The sequence below is a fragment of the Triticum dicoccoides genome, chromosome 4B (assembly GCF_002162155.2).
Source record: "Triticum dicoccoides isolate Atlit2015 ecotype Zavitan chromosome 4B, WEW_v2.0, whole genome shotgun sequence".
Lineage (NCBI taxonomy): Eukaryota > Viridiplantae > Streptophyta > Magnoliopsida > Poales > Poaceae > Triticum > Triticum dicoccoides.
The window spans coordinates 86,943,615-86,958,301 of NC_041387.1; the positions used below are offsets into that span (position 1 = coordinate 86,943,615).

The following is a 14,687-nucleotide window of genomic DNA, read 5'->3' on the forward strand; positions in this document are numbered from 1 at the left end:
TAGTAGATGCTGATATTTTTGAAAGCAATATAATGTACATAAGTACACATCTGTAAAGAAATACTCCGTATGAGATTTTTTTTAAGATCGCTATATATTAGTGATATTTTGGATCATACATTTCTTTATGGAGGAAGTATATAATATTAAATACTCGTAGATAAATCATGCCATCTCTTGGAGTATAGTACAGTATTAGTGTGAGAATAAACATAGTACAACAATAATTTACTACTACAAATAATCAAAAAATAGTCAATGCGTCGTCATCGGCCCAATCACCGTTACAGCAAATTGAATGGTTCGAGGGCTCAGTTTACGGACGCAGATCTCGACACCCCTCTCCTCTCTCCTCTCTCCTCCAACGGCTCTCTCCTCCTGTCCAAACCCCGATGACATCGCCCCATTAGCCCCATTCCATCCTCCATCGCCGCCGCGCACCCTGCCCACCGCCGTCGCCGCCATGCCGAGGCCATCCTCCAGGACACCCTCCTCCACGTCCCAGCCGAGGAGGGCATCCCCTTCGCCCACCCCTTCCCCGGCCACCGCGCCCAGGCCCAAGAACCCCGGCGCCGCGGCGCAGCGCCGCCGCAGCCCCCTGTCGGACCTCAACTCCGGGGACGCCTCCGCCGCGCGGGCCGGATGCTTCCGCTTCCTCCTCTCCTCCGCATCGGGCTCCAAGCCGCGGTGCGCGTCCACCCCGAGGACCCCCGCGTCCGGCCCGATGCCCCGCGCGGAGACCAAGAGGCGCGTGGCGGGCGCTGGCCGTCTGCCGGATCAAGAGCCGAGGGCCAAGGCGGAGCAGGGGCCGGATCGTGAACCCAGAAGACGGAGGGACGAGCCGATCGGTTGTCGGATCAGGAGGGTGGAGCCGGAGAAGAAGCAGCAGGGGCTGGCGAGGAGGCAGCAGCAGCAGGAGCACCTCGAGGCCCTGACGCCGGAGAGGAAGGCGGACGCGGGGTCCAACCCGTCCTCTGGAGCGACGCCCCCGATCCACGCGTCGATCTCGCCGGAGGTGCTGGCCGGCGGCGCCGCGACGCCGGCGTGCTTCGCGGCCGGGCACCACGTCGTGCCAGGCGTCCGCGACCGGCGCAAATGCCGGGCGAGGGGCATCCTTGACATCGCCGGCGAGGAGCTCGACTGTGAGCCGTCCCGGGCGTCGATCCACTGGCTGTCCTCGCCATCGGGGGAGGCCGGTACGTGTTCGACGAAATGCGGAAAGGAGGCGTCAGTCATCTGGCTGTCATCTCCACGCGATGAAGGTGCCGCGTGTTTGTTCGACGAAGAGATCTTCCTGCCGAGATGCTCATCGGAGGACCCATTCTGGCAACTCTCCCCGGACTGCACGGGGCTGTTGGGGTCGCCGGTCCTTGGAGGTCTGCTCGATTTTGACACGCCGGCGTTGGAATTGTCCGAAACGACACCGTCATCCGGGTTTCTTCCGGTGCAGAGGACGCCGAGCACTGGTGACAGCATTAGCCCCTTCTCGCTTATTGTGAAGAGGGCATCATCGCATTCCTCTAGGCTAAGCCCCTTGTGTGCCCAGCGAGGACTGGGCAGCAGCTATGGCTACGATTCGGCAACAGATCCGACACGGGTCTCTGGTGAGTCATGGTCTGAAAACGGCAGCACAGGCAAGTGTTCAGGGTTAGCGAGGGTTAGCAGTCGCCCACTAACGAGGATGGATCCAGTGGTAGAGTGCCTCGAGATGATGAGTTTGTCCCCAAGGCCTGGGGATGCTGATTATGATCAAAATGATGAAGATGGTGCCCTGCCTGCTACATTGCCTGAGCTCAGCTTCCAGTTTGCTGGTGCTTCGACGCCTCTGGAATCCATAGACTTGAGCTCTTTCAAGAGATCTCCTTGTGACACAGAATTGAAGGGGAAGGAGGCAAGTTTCCGGAAGCCGGCATCAACCGAGGCTCGGATATCTTGGCGAGAAGGGCTAGTTAGCAGAATATTCGATATGGGTGACTTGGATTGCTGCCAATGGTTATCTGATGATGAAGATGGACCACTTATCCCGGGCAATGTCGAGGCGTTGCCCGATACAGTTTTGCAGCCAGGTAGCGCTTGTTGCCTGCAGGAGGATAGCAAGCAATCTGGCTTCGGCTCTGTCGAGTTTGGTTGCAGTGATGGTGGATTAAATTATGACAGTAAGGCTACTCCAAACCCTGTTCAAGTAGCAGAGTCTATGAGAGCAGAAGGATTCGAGCTCGTCTCGTCCGATGACTCGGATTGGACTCTCTTGTACAAGAATGGCTTGTTTGAAACATGAGGTTAGAGGGTTATATCCTTGTTCAGATGTTGTGTACTACTAGTTAGTTTATGTCAGGAGGAAGCACATGATTTTGGGATCTTGTGTTTGCCCCTCCCAGCCTTGTATACTTATTTTCGAGATATGAGTTCATCTTTATCTTTTTCCGGCAGCGCATGTAAATATTATTGTTGGCAGATGAACATTTGTTTCTGGAATATAATCACTCCTGGTTCATTTTGGAACCCAGTGAGCTCACAGTTCAGAGTACCATGAGTATGGCAGCAGCCACTGGCTGGGTGGCATTCGACATGTAATTCTTCTGAACAAGTACGCACGAGAAAGCAGTAATCTGGAGTTTACGGTGTTCTGATATTCTGATATTCTTGGAAGAACATCACAGTCCTTCATAAACTTGTTTGTCTAAAATTCAGTATCTGCGTCCTGAGGTTCTTGGAAGAACACACCCACACATCATGGTTTGTTCTCTTGACAGACATGCATTGGGATCCGGGAGCGGGAGGTCCTGAGGCGCCTTGAGGTTTCTCCCACTGGTTTCATTTCTGAAAGAAACCTGAAGTTTGCTCCTACCCAGTTCAGTTCCATATAAAATGAAAGGGTTTGTACTGTTTTTTTTTTTATTGAGTTGGGGTTCGTCCTGTGATGATGTGCAGAAATTGTACGGTGGTTTGCATCAGGTACCCAACAAATTTGGTGAAACGGACAAATTTGACCCTTTTCTAAAACTTCAGCAAAAAATAAATCAAATCCGCACAAAATTCACAAAATGACCCTTTACTCGACGCCCCGGGTTGGGGTGCCATGCTCCTGGCCTGAGGTGTCATGCTTGATGGCGCGGCGGCTACCTCGACAAAGGGCGTCAATGCTATCTGGCACGACATTTCAGGTTCAGGCATCATGAAAAAAAAAGGTCATTTTGTGAAAAATATTTTCAGATCCGGTTCATTCTGTGCTGAGTTTCAGAGATCAAATCTGTCAGTTTTCTCACACAAATTTGCACAAATTTTTGCGGGTGCGGACTGCGGACGTACGTGCGCCAGCGTTGCACCTGCACTGCTGCGATGACTGCAGCCGACGCGCCGTGGCATCAAATACGAGCGTGCGCTTCGCCGTCCCGCTGCCACGCGGGCCCCACCAGCCAGTATCAAACCCTATCCCATCTCCTTTGGTCTTGGCGGCTCGGCGCTTTGCATCTCTCTGAGCCCCAGTCGCCGGCGCGGCCGCAGAATCCGAGATTAGGATCTGCCGTCGAGAAGGAGGTGGCGATGATGGCTTGCCGGCTACGGTTCCACCAGCGTAAAAGCTCCCCCTCCTAAATCTTCTTCTTCTTCTTCTTTCGTTTTGCATAGAAGACCAGAGCTCCGCCGCCGCCAATCTTTTGATTTGCTGCCTTCCCCACATCCCCTTTCTCCATTCTTCAGTGTCTCCGTATCCATGAATTTGAGCACCCATCCCTGAAATATCACTGAGTTGTTACAAATGTTTCTTCTGGTGGAACCAGGTGTATCGTTCCATCGTTTAATCAACCAGGTGGTACTCTTTTCTTCCACAGTTAGGCTGGTTGGAGTCCGGCCGACCTGCTGCTCTCCGTCCAGGGACTTCGCGGCTGTCAAATCCCAGAAAATCCAGCCCCCCAAGAAGTAAGCTTCCAGCTTTTCTATCCTTTTCCTCTTTTCTTTTCAGATTTCTCATTTCCGTGCTACGGAACAACTGCTAGTGCCTTGTAGATTAATGGCGATGATATGGTGTGTACTGTATGCCTCATTCATGTTCCTTATCTCTGTACTTGTCTAGGCTGATTGATTGTGATGCTAGTATATTCGGAACATCAATAATAAGCATGCCATTGCAGCAACATTTTGATACTAGATTGCAAGGTGGTTATGTAGTAATACGACAAGATAGGACAGTTTCAGCCTCTAGGTACTTCTTGTGTCTTTTATTACCTGGCAACTTCATTTTTGCCTCTTATTGATGTGATGGTTATCTCAGTTTATTCATATATAAGAGGGATACAGTTATGGTACAAAAAGGGTGTCGGTAGGATGACGATCTTCAACCACTTTGGAATATATTGTCCAACTACTATATATTTTTTGTTCTTCTCACTCAGGAAAAAGCGATTGGATGAGGCGTGCCTTGAGAGGTATCAACAATACAGTAGAACGTACATCCAGTCATGGATTCTTCAGGGTTAGTTCTCCCACACAATTTTTTTGTGCATTTGAATCTTCATAACCTACACTTACATACTTGCATAAATTAATTGGGTACTTTGCGTTTAATAACCTATGCTTCAAGAAGCAAACTCAGAGCATGCCATATAAACTGAAACATATGGCATGCTATTAGCTTCTCATGCTAAACGAAATCTGGAAAGAATGAGCCTGGCCCTTGTGAATGGCTACTCTTGCTCATATATTGGTGAAACTAGATTAGCAAACACCGAAAGAAAAGGTGTACTTCTGAAACGAAGGTAGATTTGACTTGTTTGTGCACCGGTCTAAATGGTAAGTTGCAACATCACTGGTGCACAGGAGGCTTGCATTTTGGTTCAAGCCGAATGGCATGAACAAGAAAAAAAACGTCACAGGAGGCTTGCGTGTTGGTTCAAGCCGAATGGCATGCTCAAGAAAAAAACGTGAAATAGCCATGATGCACCTGAAACACTGTCTTCTTGATGTCCGACAGGTGTGTATGAACGGGATTATACCTGTGGCCATTAAACTCATCAAGGAGCTCGTCCGCCATGGGGATCGGGATTTTGTCCTTGACAATTCTGTCGTTGAGTGCTACATAAATACGGATGTCCATGACTCATTGTTGCTTCTTGACAATATGGACCGAGTAAAGCTCGGAGTTGCTATGGTGTTTGATGCTTTGCATAGCATGTTGTCACACTGACTTTGAATCTCATCCTTCTGGACAGTTAGCAGCATGGTTCTTTACAGAGGACTAACAAACCAAATATCTTATCTCTAATTGGCTTAAGCCCCAGGCTAAGGACACCTTATCTCTAACTAACAACTTCCTAATTTGAATGGTACTATTCCTAACTTTAAGATGACAGGGGTTGTATCCCTTAATCGGAGCCAACTAGGGCTTTCTTATTCCTTCTGCTAGTAAAAACTACGCCTTATTAGCCATCTAGTTGTCTGTCTCCTGCATGTCTACATTGGTATCGCCTCTAGTGTGTTAATATAGGTTTTGTTGAATTGGTTGGGCGAAAGTTCAAATTCGCGGCACTTGAACTTCCCTATTGCATTAGGTTGTATACTAGTATGTGCTTCTCATGCTACTGCCACATTTGATATGTGCAAGCAATTTCTGGAATTATTTAGACACTTACCCTTTCAATGTGACCTTTGAACCTTATATACTCAACCTTGTGAATGCTATAGGTAAGGTCCATGTAAACGGAAGGGTCGTGAACAAAGCTGGAACACAAGTATCTGACAAGTCAGTCATAGAAATCAAGGCTGAAATCCCGAAATATGTATGTAGGTGATGCTCTAAATAATTAGCTTTATATTTAGGTTCATTATCCTATAAAAATGTACTAGCAGCATCAGGTTCATAATCGTATCGTTTGTTGTGACCTAATCCAGGGCTGGGCATAAGCTTGAGGCAGCTATCAAAGAATTTAGAGTTGACTGTGATGGAAAGATAGCCCTTGATTCAGGGCTGTCTACAGGTGGTTTTACCGACTGTTTACTTCAGCATGGGGCATCACATGTGTACGGTGTTGATGTTGGCTATGGACAGGTTACATTACTCATTGAGATGTCTATTTTTTATCCAGCTCCTCTCCTTTATTTTGGCAGCTGAGTGTGGTTGCTACCTGTTGGAGCAGCATAACTATTTAAATCTCAATATGCTCTACTTATTTTCAGGTGGCTGAAAAAATTCGTGTGCATGAACATGTCTCAGTAATTGAACGTACAAACTTGAGACATCTTTCTAAGCTGCCACAACTGGTTGACCTGGTGACGCTGGACCTATCATTCATCTCTATTCTTGTGGTATGATTTGCTGTGCACTATAGTGTGGTGTGATACATTTATAGTGGCCTTATTATATGCTCGTAATTCACTACAGTTAATGAAGGAGTGCGCTAGGCTGTTTCTGATTTGTTGCTCTGTTCCTTAATTGTGCTTCTATGCATGAGATTACCTTTTGATATGCTTTCTCCACATGGTTAGTGTGATGTAAATCAGCATGCTGTAAAATCAAGTTCATGTGACGCAACCCAATCAACTGAGAGGACCAGCTTGATTGCATTGGTTTATGCATTGTAGCTATAAGGTTTTAGTTTGCATTTAGGGACACTAGAGCTTCACTGATCAAAATAGTAAAATGCATACATTAGGAAGAAAATGACGCGGTTCTGTGGTAAACTGGTAATAACGAGGTGTACACCCCTTTGCAATTCTTTTTGTGCCGTTTTTTACGTCCTCCGGTATTGTGCTTCTGTTTTTCATGCTCTCCAATATTTTGCATGCGCAAGGGCCTTCACTGCCAGCTTAAAGAAATTACTATAACATACATGTTGTCCAGTATTTAGTTATACTATCTGTGGAATCTAGGTTATGCCTGCAGTGGTCAAAGTAATGAAGACAAACTCAACACTGATAACACTTATCAAACCTCAGTTTGAAGCTCGTACATCTCAGGTATAAAACAAGTTTCCTCTTAGTTTTCTTAATAACTTTCAGTTGATCATCATATGGAAAAGTACAATAATACTGATGCACAAGCCACTGTATCTGTTTTTATCCTGTTAAGGTAGGAAAAGGTGGGATTGTTCGAGACCCTCTGGTTCATAAGGAGGTAAGAAATTGATATTTGTCTTTCTTTTTTACTTCTGTTGCGTATCCTATTTCGCAGAGCTTTTCATGGATTATTTGTCATTCCTTTTTGTTATTTCCCCTTGGCCAAGGCTACCACAAATCTTCTGCTTGATTACGATGTTTTCCCCTTGAATCCCACTAGCAAATAGTACACTTAAGGAAAACTTCAACTTGGAATATTGGACTATCCTGAGAAAGGATCCCATGCGTGTAGTGTTTGTTTGTTGTTTCCTTTTACCTGAAGTAGACCAACCTATTCAATTGCTGCATTACAGGTGTTAGATAGGATAATTTCAGGCGTTGAGCAGTTTGGATTTCGCAATGGGGGCTGGATCGAGTCTCCGCTGAAAGGCGCAGAAGGGAACACAGAGTTTCTTGCCTGCTTCGAGAGGATCCCAATGCCAGAGCCACACGCAGGGGCAGGGGCAGAGCCACACGCAGAGGCAGAGGCAGAGGCAGAGGCAGAGGCAGAGGCAGAGGCAGGGGCAGGGGCAGAGGCGGAGGCGGAGGCGGAGGCGGAGGCAGAGCCAGAGCCAGAGCCAGAGCGAGAGGAAACATGATTCTTATTATTATGTCCATGGCATGGCAAGTTTTTTTTTAGAGAATAGCTGGAGAATCCTGAAGTTATAAGAGATTAGCATGCTGTGATATGAGAGATCCTCAATCAAGTTATATCAAGATTTTTTTGCATATGCTGCTGCGAAGCTCAAAAATTGCATTCTGCAAGACCGACAAAGGAGATTCAGACATGACAGGCAGGTACTCAGTTGTATACAAAATCGAAATGGAATGAAACAATTAGCTCCAGTGTTATTTGTTTTTTTTTATCTTAGCATAGCATACGGGATGTGTGCTCCCTGTGCACCGAGAGGGTAGAACACAGTTCCGCTTACGATTTTGTACCTTTTGTGATTTGGATACGATGGTGAATACATTCACCGCAGTTCGTTCCACTGATCTGACGGAGCGATTCGAACTGGAAAATGTTCAAGATGATGTGCAACCTCTCTCCGCTGCCATTTCCTTTTATTTTCATCTTCTATCTGTGCAGGTGGGTTGTCTGTCGTGTCCAACCTACAAAGTTCATCGAGTAGTTAAGAGTATTGTTATCATTGGAAATTTGTTACCGACCCTTGTTTCTACCGTAAGTACGTGGAGAATCTATGCCCTCAGAAACTTCTCTGAAACAGGATAGCGTTGAACTCTTAGCGGAGTCTGATCTCCTCATGTATATTGCCGCGCCTGAAAACTGACCTGAAAAGGTTCTTGGATTTCCTTTCCAGCAGCGCGTCTAAATTCGGTGTTGGAATGGCAACAAAACATTGCATTTGCATGGGGTTCCTAGTCTAAGTGCAGGCAATAATAGAGTGTGATTAAGCACCAAAGTATGTTCCGTTCTTGGAGAACAAGAACCAGATGCACCACAATGGTATGGGGCATATGTGCATAGAAAATGCAGAGAGATCTGTGCCAGACAGACAGATCCACATGACCCCCCGGAAATCTAGCTAGTTCCAGGAAGATTCCTTTGCATGATAGTACGACTTGAGAAATACTACTCTCATCTGCACTTCAAATGATAGATTGCATAGTAGAGGCTGCTACCATCTCCAAGGTCAACGAGTAGGATAAGTATTCTAGCATTGGACTGGTAAAACACGGTTTCACTGCATGCAAGCCAAATCATTGTTTTTCCAGGATAACCAAGAAGTTAACTGATCCAGTTAACTCTCTTTCCAGATATGAGAAACATCAGAAGTTCGGCTATTGGGCTTGGCTGACTGCTTTACATTGTTTTTCCCTTTGAGTTTAACACAAAAATAGAACATCTGAAGAATCTCTCTTTGCGGGGTGCCTTCATATATGGCGATTTTTTGTCCAAAGAGACCCTCTGCCGACTGGAATTGCCAAAAAAGACCCCCTGCGGACGAAATTGACAAAAGAGACCCCCTCACAAGTGGCGGCAGGCGACACGTGTTGCCTGCCGCCACTCCACGAGGCGGCGGGCCCGGCCGCCACCGCAGGAGGCGGCCTCGCGGGGCACAACGGCTTCTGCACAGTGCAGCGTGCCGCGACGGAACGGGCCGCGCCACGTGGGCCCGGCCGCCACCGGGTGAGGCGGCCGCCGCTGCCGCTGTCGCTCCCCTGCTGACACGGTCTGCTGCGCGCGCGACGAGATAGCGGGCCCGGCCGCCACCAGGTGAGGCGGTAGCGCTGCTTCAGGCATTGATTCCCGTGCGCGGACACTTTTTCAGGCGCTGATTCCCGTGCGCGTCACTTTTGTTGCTTGCTTAATCTTGTTGCTTTGCCAGGCGCAACGACGACGAATTTCACGGGCTCGCTGTTGCTAACTGGGCTGATTCCCACGCGCGGAGGACGACGAATTTCACGGGCGGGAATCACTCTGGCTTTTGCTTCTTTTGCCTTAGCGGATGCGACGGCACTGCGAGAATCACGCTGATTATTGCTTCAGCAGATTCGATGGCACTGCGGGAATCACTCGCTGCGGGTATCCGAGGCTGCGGGAACCTGTTGTGCCGACACTACAGGGATTCTCTTCCTTTTATATAGTATGCTTCTGCTCCGTGTGCAAGCACACTGGCATCCTCTTCTACCTTCTGAGTGTGTAAAAACAGAGAGAAAGAAAAACTCAGCAGGCACTTTCACTCGTGATTTAGGGCGATTTGGAGTTGGATTTTGAATATGTTGAAGTTGAAGAAAAGATAGACGAAGGTAAGATCTATCCATTTTTGTTGGTTTCGTTTGCATGCATTATGTTTTTACCCTTTTTGTTTAGTTCATAACTATGTGTTATCTATTTTGTTAGGCATTATTTCATCACTTTTTGGAGTCATTTAGAGCTTCAGGAGTACGATTTGCCTAGCGAAGTGAACTACGAAGTTGAAGATCAAGGTATGAGCTTTGCAATAAATTGATTTTTTTGTGCATGCAAGGTGGTAATTAGTTAGTCTTTTAGCTCATCATTAGCTATGCAATGTTAGTGATTAGAGGTTAGAAATAATTTCAGACGACAGATGTAGCATTTATAATATATTTTTTAGAAGAGTAGGTTGAAGATGTTGTATCAATGTTAGGTGTGTCCATTAGTATTGACATGCAAGAAATCTTAATACGGTAATTAAGAAACACTTGTACTGTAATTGTTCATTGCATGTGGTATGTTATTTCATGTGGTATGTTTATTAATAAGTCTATAGTTAGGAGGCTGCAGGTCTACTTTGTTATGTCGAAATAATCTAAATTTTGTATGTTACGAATTTGTGCTAATGTACTTGATGATGTATATAATTAGGTAAAACAATTCATCTTAGTAGCAAACAGAGTTTAGGATATTTTAGGGGTAGTTAGAGATAAGCAAACAGAGTTTTAGTTTGTGACGCTAGTAGACGAGTTTGAGAAAAATTAGATCTCTAAATACCTGTTAACCAAACAACCCCGGAAAGTCTAAGCAAATGATTATTATTTTTTATAACGAAAATACGATTATTATTTTAGTCGTATGATATGTAAATGTTGTCATCGTACTACTACTAAATGTTCTGTTACTAATTGTTTGCAATGTAAACATGTATGTTGGTTAGGTACTATGGAAAATTTAGTAGTGTACTATGGGAACGTCTTACGCGACGGTCCATTGTGGGTGGATGTGTCCTTGTGCGAGTCGACTATAGTTGTAGTGATAGACATGGTCAATGTGGGTTACGCAACAGTTAGAAGGTGCATCCGAGAGGTGTTTGGCCCAGGGATGCAGGGAAAAAAATTGACAATGGAGGCCTTCGTCGTTGACGGAGGAAATGATGGGACAGTTGCCCGTTGGGGTTTGCGGCCGGTCACAGGTGATCGGTCGTGGGGGTCGTACATGAGGTTTGCATGCAATCCCAATAACTCAATGTATGGTCAGCCGATGGTGTATGTGGATTTCATTTCAGTCACTGATGTTGCCGGATGCAGTAGCAGGGGTGGTGAGGTCGAGTTGGCCATCACATCAGCCCCTAGCGTCGGCCCATCGGAACCGACGGGCGGCCAGCCTGTGTATGACACAGGATATTGGTCTGCGGCCGTTGACATGAGCGAACACGTGGAGGGATTGCCGGAGGCGCTAGATGATGATGATGATTCTTCTGCGTCTTCGGAGTCAAGCGAAGAAGAAGATGTTCCTCCTCAGAGGGCGGTCGCGACGGCACTGCAACCTGGATTTTTACAGGATATGAGCATCACCAATGAATTTCACTCTGCTTCTGGCCTAGGAGCGGGGAGCCTGGAGGTTGGGCAAGTTTTCCCAGACAAGAAGTCTGCTTACCAGGCAATGGGTAGCTATGCAATCGGCATCCACCACCAGCATAGAGTGAAGCAGTCTGATAAAAAAGAGTTGAAGGTCATATGCATCCACACCGCGAAAGGTTGCCGCAGAAGAGTTCTCGCTAGACTGAAGCCTGGGGTATGTCAGTCATGGCATATCACAAAAATAGTGGAGCATACCTGTGAGCAAACTGGCACTCTTTCAGATCACTGCAATGTGACAGCAAAATATGTGGCACAAACGATGGAAACAATTGTGCAGGGAAGTCTCAACATTAGTGTTAGGGCTCTGCAAAAAGATGCAGGGGATCTAATTGGATTTCCTGTTAGCTACAGCAAGGCTAGGCGTGCGAAGGAAAATATATTCAAGAACTTGTATGGTACCTATGAGGAGGCATATTCTTATGCACCTAGAATGCTTCATCAAATAGCAAGTGCTAATAGGGGGACTCAAGTTTGGCGGAGAGAACGTCCAAACCCATTGAACCCGGGTGAGCTAATCCTGGACCGCTTATTCTGGGCATTCGCCCAGACTATACAAGCCTTCAGGCACTGTCGTCCGGTATTATCAGTTGATGGTACCTTTCTCACTGGAAAGTACAAGGGCACACTATTGGTGGCTATTGCAGCGGATGTAAATAATCAGCTTCTTCCTATTGCATATGCATTGGTCGAGAGCGAGAACAAAGATAGCTAGTTGTGGTTCCTGAGCTGCGTGAAGATTGGTGTCGTGAAAGAGCGTAAAGGTGTTTGCATCATCTTTGATCGCAACACTAGATTATTAAGCGCTCTTGAAATAATTAAGGCGTCGGAAGAAGAGTGGGGCTGGCCCGATCTAGAGGGAAGGTGGTGCATGAGGCATTTGGCAGCAAACTTTTACTCCAAATTCAAAAACAAGGATTGGTTCAAGTTATTAAAGAGGATGTGCATGCAAAAAACTGAAGCCAAAATGAATGCGATCTGGGCAGGTATCAATGGTGAGATTGACCGCGCGGCCTTGCCGCAGAGAGAAGACCGGAGGGGTCGTAGGACGCCCATAAATTTGAGCCAGTGGATCGGCGAGAATTGCCCTCATTTGGACAAGTGGGCGCAGGCTCACGACACTGGGGCTCGGTATGGAATAATGACCAGCAACATGTCAGAGGTGTACAATGGTGTTCTTAAAGGAGTGCGAGCACTGCCTATCACAGCCCTAATTGAAGAAACTTGGAACCGGACCCTGTCATACTTTGCAGACAGGGTCACCATCGCCAAAGCACAAGTTGAATTGAACAAGCCATGGTCCGAGAAGGTGCAAAGACATCTGGACGAGAAAGCAAAGAAGTCCCAAAGTCATGGCCGTAGGAAAGTGGACGCACTTAGGAATAAGTGGGGGGTCAATGTGCGAGCCAAGTACGTTAAGGGTCACCACAGAGGATCAAAAAAGCAAGCTGTCACCCTTGGCTCAACCTCCTGTGAGTGCACTTGTAACAAGCCCAAGCTTGAGGGCTACCCTTGCAGTCATGTGCTCCGGGCGGCTGCTGATCAAAAAATCAGCGTCGAGCCATACATATCGCCGTACTTCAACATGTACAATCTGTACAACACTTGGAACGGTGAGTTCTGGGCTTGGGGCATTGATATGAACTACAAAATATTGTGGCCAGATGGGCCGAAATGGGTTCCGAACACCGACTTGATGAGAACCGCAAAGGGACGACGTCAGTCTAGGCGTCATCGCAATGACATGGACCATAGCCAGATGGGAGAACCAAGGCGATGCCGCGTTTGCAGGAACCCGTGGACTCAGGACCAGCTACAAATGGTCTTTGATGCTCGACACTTCACACCAGGCATGTTGAGCGATAGTGCATTCTGGCTGACTTGCTGCAACTTATTGTTCCTGTGGTGTGTTGAGCCTTACAACCCAGAGCGTGTAATGAGACAGTTCGATCTCTATCAAGAAATTCCACCACCTTTTCCTAGACGTATCAACGAGGAAACACATAAGTAAGATGTGACATCCCTAAATAGTTAGTGTCATTTTTAATTTACTAAACTCACACTTTGTTACATAATTTGCAGGCTAACCAATATGGGCAGGGGTTGGAGTTTATACGATTGGAGGGAACAGAACATTGAATGGGTACACAAGTGGGAAAATGAAGCGCTAGCGGATATAGTGCATCAACTTAGGTATATTTTATTTACATTATTTTATGTATACTATTTTATTATGATGATCATACGATGCGTGAAGATGCTTTGCTTTCATCACAACAGTTTATGTAATAATTTAATTTTGCAGACCATACGATGGAAGTATAGATCAAGCGTACAAGCAGTGGTACTGCATGAACACACGTGCTAGCCTGTCCAGTCAGCCAGCTACTATACCAACACATCTCACACAAGAGGAGCAGGCGCGGAGACATGTTGAACTGCATGCAGCTTACTATCGTGACCAGATGGTAATCACTTGTAACTTTTTTAGGTCCATCATTTCATAATCATTTGAACTAAATAACATTCAAATATTGTTCAGCTTGAAAATTGCAACGAAGTAGGGCAGATGGCTACGGATAGCATGCCGGCCCAGGGCCCATTTCGCAAGATATTCCAGAAACTTCTTCAACAATACTTGGCAAAGAAGTTCAGATGCGATAGAGGCGACGACGTTGTCACTGGAGCATACAACATGCCGGTACCGAGGTCAGCCAGACCAAGTGCGGCGTCGTCGTCCAGACCGAGCGAGGCGCGTATGAGCCATGGGCAGTGGGGGGAGGGTCCGAGTACTAGAACGACATTGCCACGACAGGACTCATCTCTGCCACTGCATCGCTCTTCTTCGATGCAGCTTCGTCAGGGGCAGACATCTCAGGACCATGGCACGGGCTTGGAATCGATGCCCGAGCAGTTTCTTTCCCCTAACCCATATGTGTACACAGGATATGATGCATACACCCAAGGTGAGGGATCTCAGCCGTATCTCTCCACGCGAGGGATCCCCATGCCCGAGGGGACTCGTGTACCAGATTTAAACCAGCACCACGTACAATGGCCAGACAGTATAGGAGAGGGATATAATCAGGTAGTCATGTTTACATTTCAATGCATTTACAATGATATCATATATTATCCTCTAACAGATTGTTTAAAATGTTTATATGTGCAGGACATACCTGATGTTAATTGGGGCGATGAGAACACCCAACGTGGCGTCAACACAGGCCTCCGGGGAGCATCACATGATCATGGCG

At 46.8% G+C, this 14,687-nt stretch overlaps 2 protein-coding genes across 3 annotated transcripts; both read left to right on the forward strand.

The window, feature by feature from the left end:
• The first annotated feature begins 298 nt into the window (after positions 1 to 298).
• LOC119292542 lies at positions 299 to 2,398 on the forward strand. Its single transcript, XM_037571350.1, has one exon. The coding sequence runs from the start codon at positions 299 to 301 to the stop codon at positions 2,276 to 2,278; it is 1,980 nt and encodes a 659-aa protein (XP_037427247.1). The 3' UTR covers positions 2,279 to 2,398.
• A 1,011-nt stretch (positions 2,399 to 3,409) lies between these two features.
• On the forward strand, positions 3,410 to 8,131 carry LOC119295184 (hemolysin A-like). Of its 2 annotated transcripts, none has more exons than XM_037573539.1 (9): positions 3,410 to 3,574; positions 3,780 to 3,918; positions 4,392 to 4,471; positions 5,680 to 5,782; positions 5,887 to 6,043; positions 6,172 to 6,300; positions 6,865 to 6,951; positions 7,064 to 7,108; positions 7,404 to 8,131. In XM_037573539.1, exons 1-9 carry the CDS (start codon positions 3,544 to 3,546, stop codon positions 7,686 to 7,688), a joined length of 1,056 nt encoding a protein of 351 aa, XP_037429436.1. In that variant the 5' UTR covers positions 3,410 to 3,543; the 3' UTR covers positions 7,689 to 8,131. The 2 variants fall into 2 exon arrangements, with proteins under 2 accessions (XP_037429436.1, XP_037429437.1); XM_037573540.1 differs by having other exon boundaries at positions 3,831 to 3,918.
• Positions 8,132 to 14,687: the final 6,556 nt, after the last annotated feature.

What these genes read in the sequence shown, in the direction of transcription:
- LOC119292542 (XM_037571350.1), top strand. Translation starts at nt 299, where the DNA reads ATGGTTCGAGGGCTCAGTTTACGGACGCAGATCTCGACACCCCTCTCC.
- LOC119295184 (XM_037573539.1), top strand. Translation starts at nt 3,544, where the DNA reads ATGATGGCTTGCCGGCTACGGTTCCACCAGC. An exon ending in CCAGTCATGGATTCTTCAGG is followed by an intron (nt 4,472 to 5,679) that starts GTTAGTTCTCCC and finishes TGAATGCTATAG; the next exon opens with GTAAGGTCCATGTAAACGGA. An exon ending in ATCCCGAAATATGTATGTAG is followed by an intron (nt 5,783 to 5,886) that starts GTGATGCTCTAA and finishes GACCTAATCCAG; the next exon opens with GGCTGGGCATAAGCTTGAGG.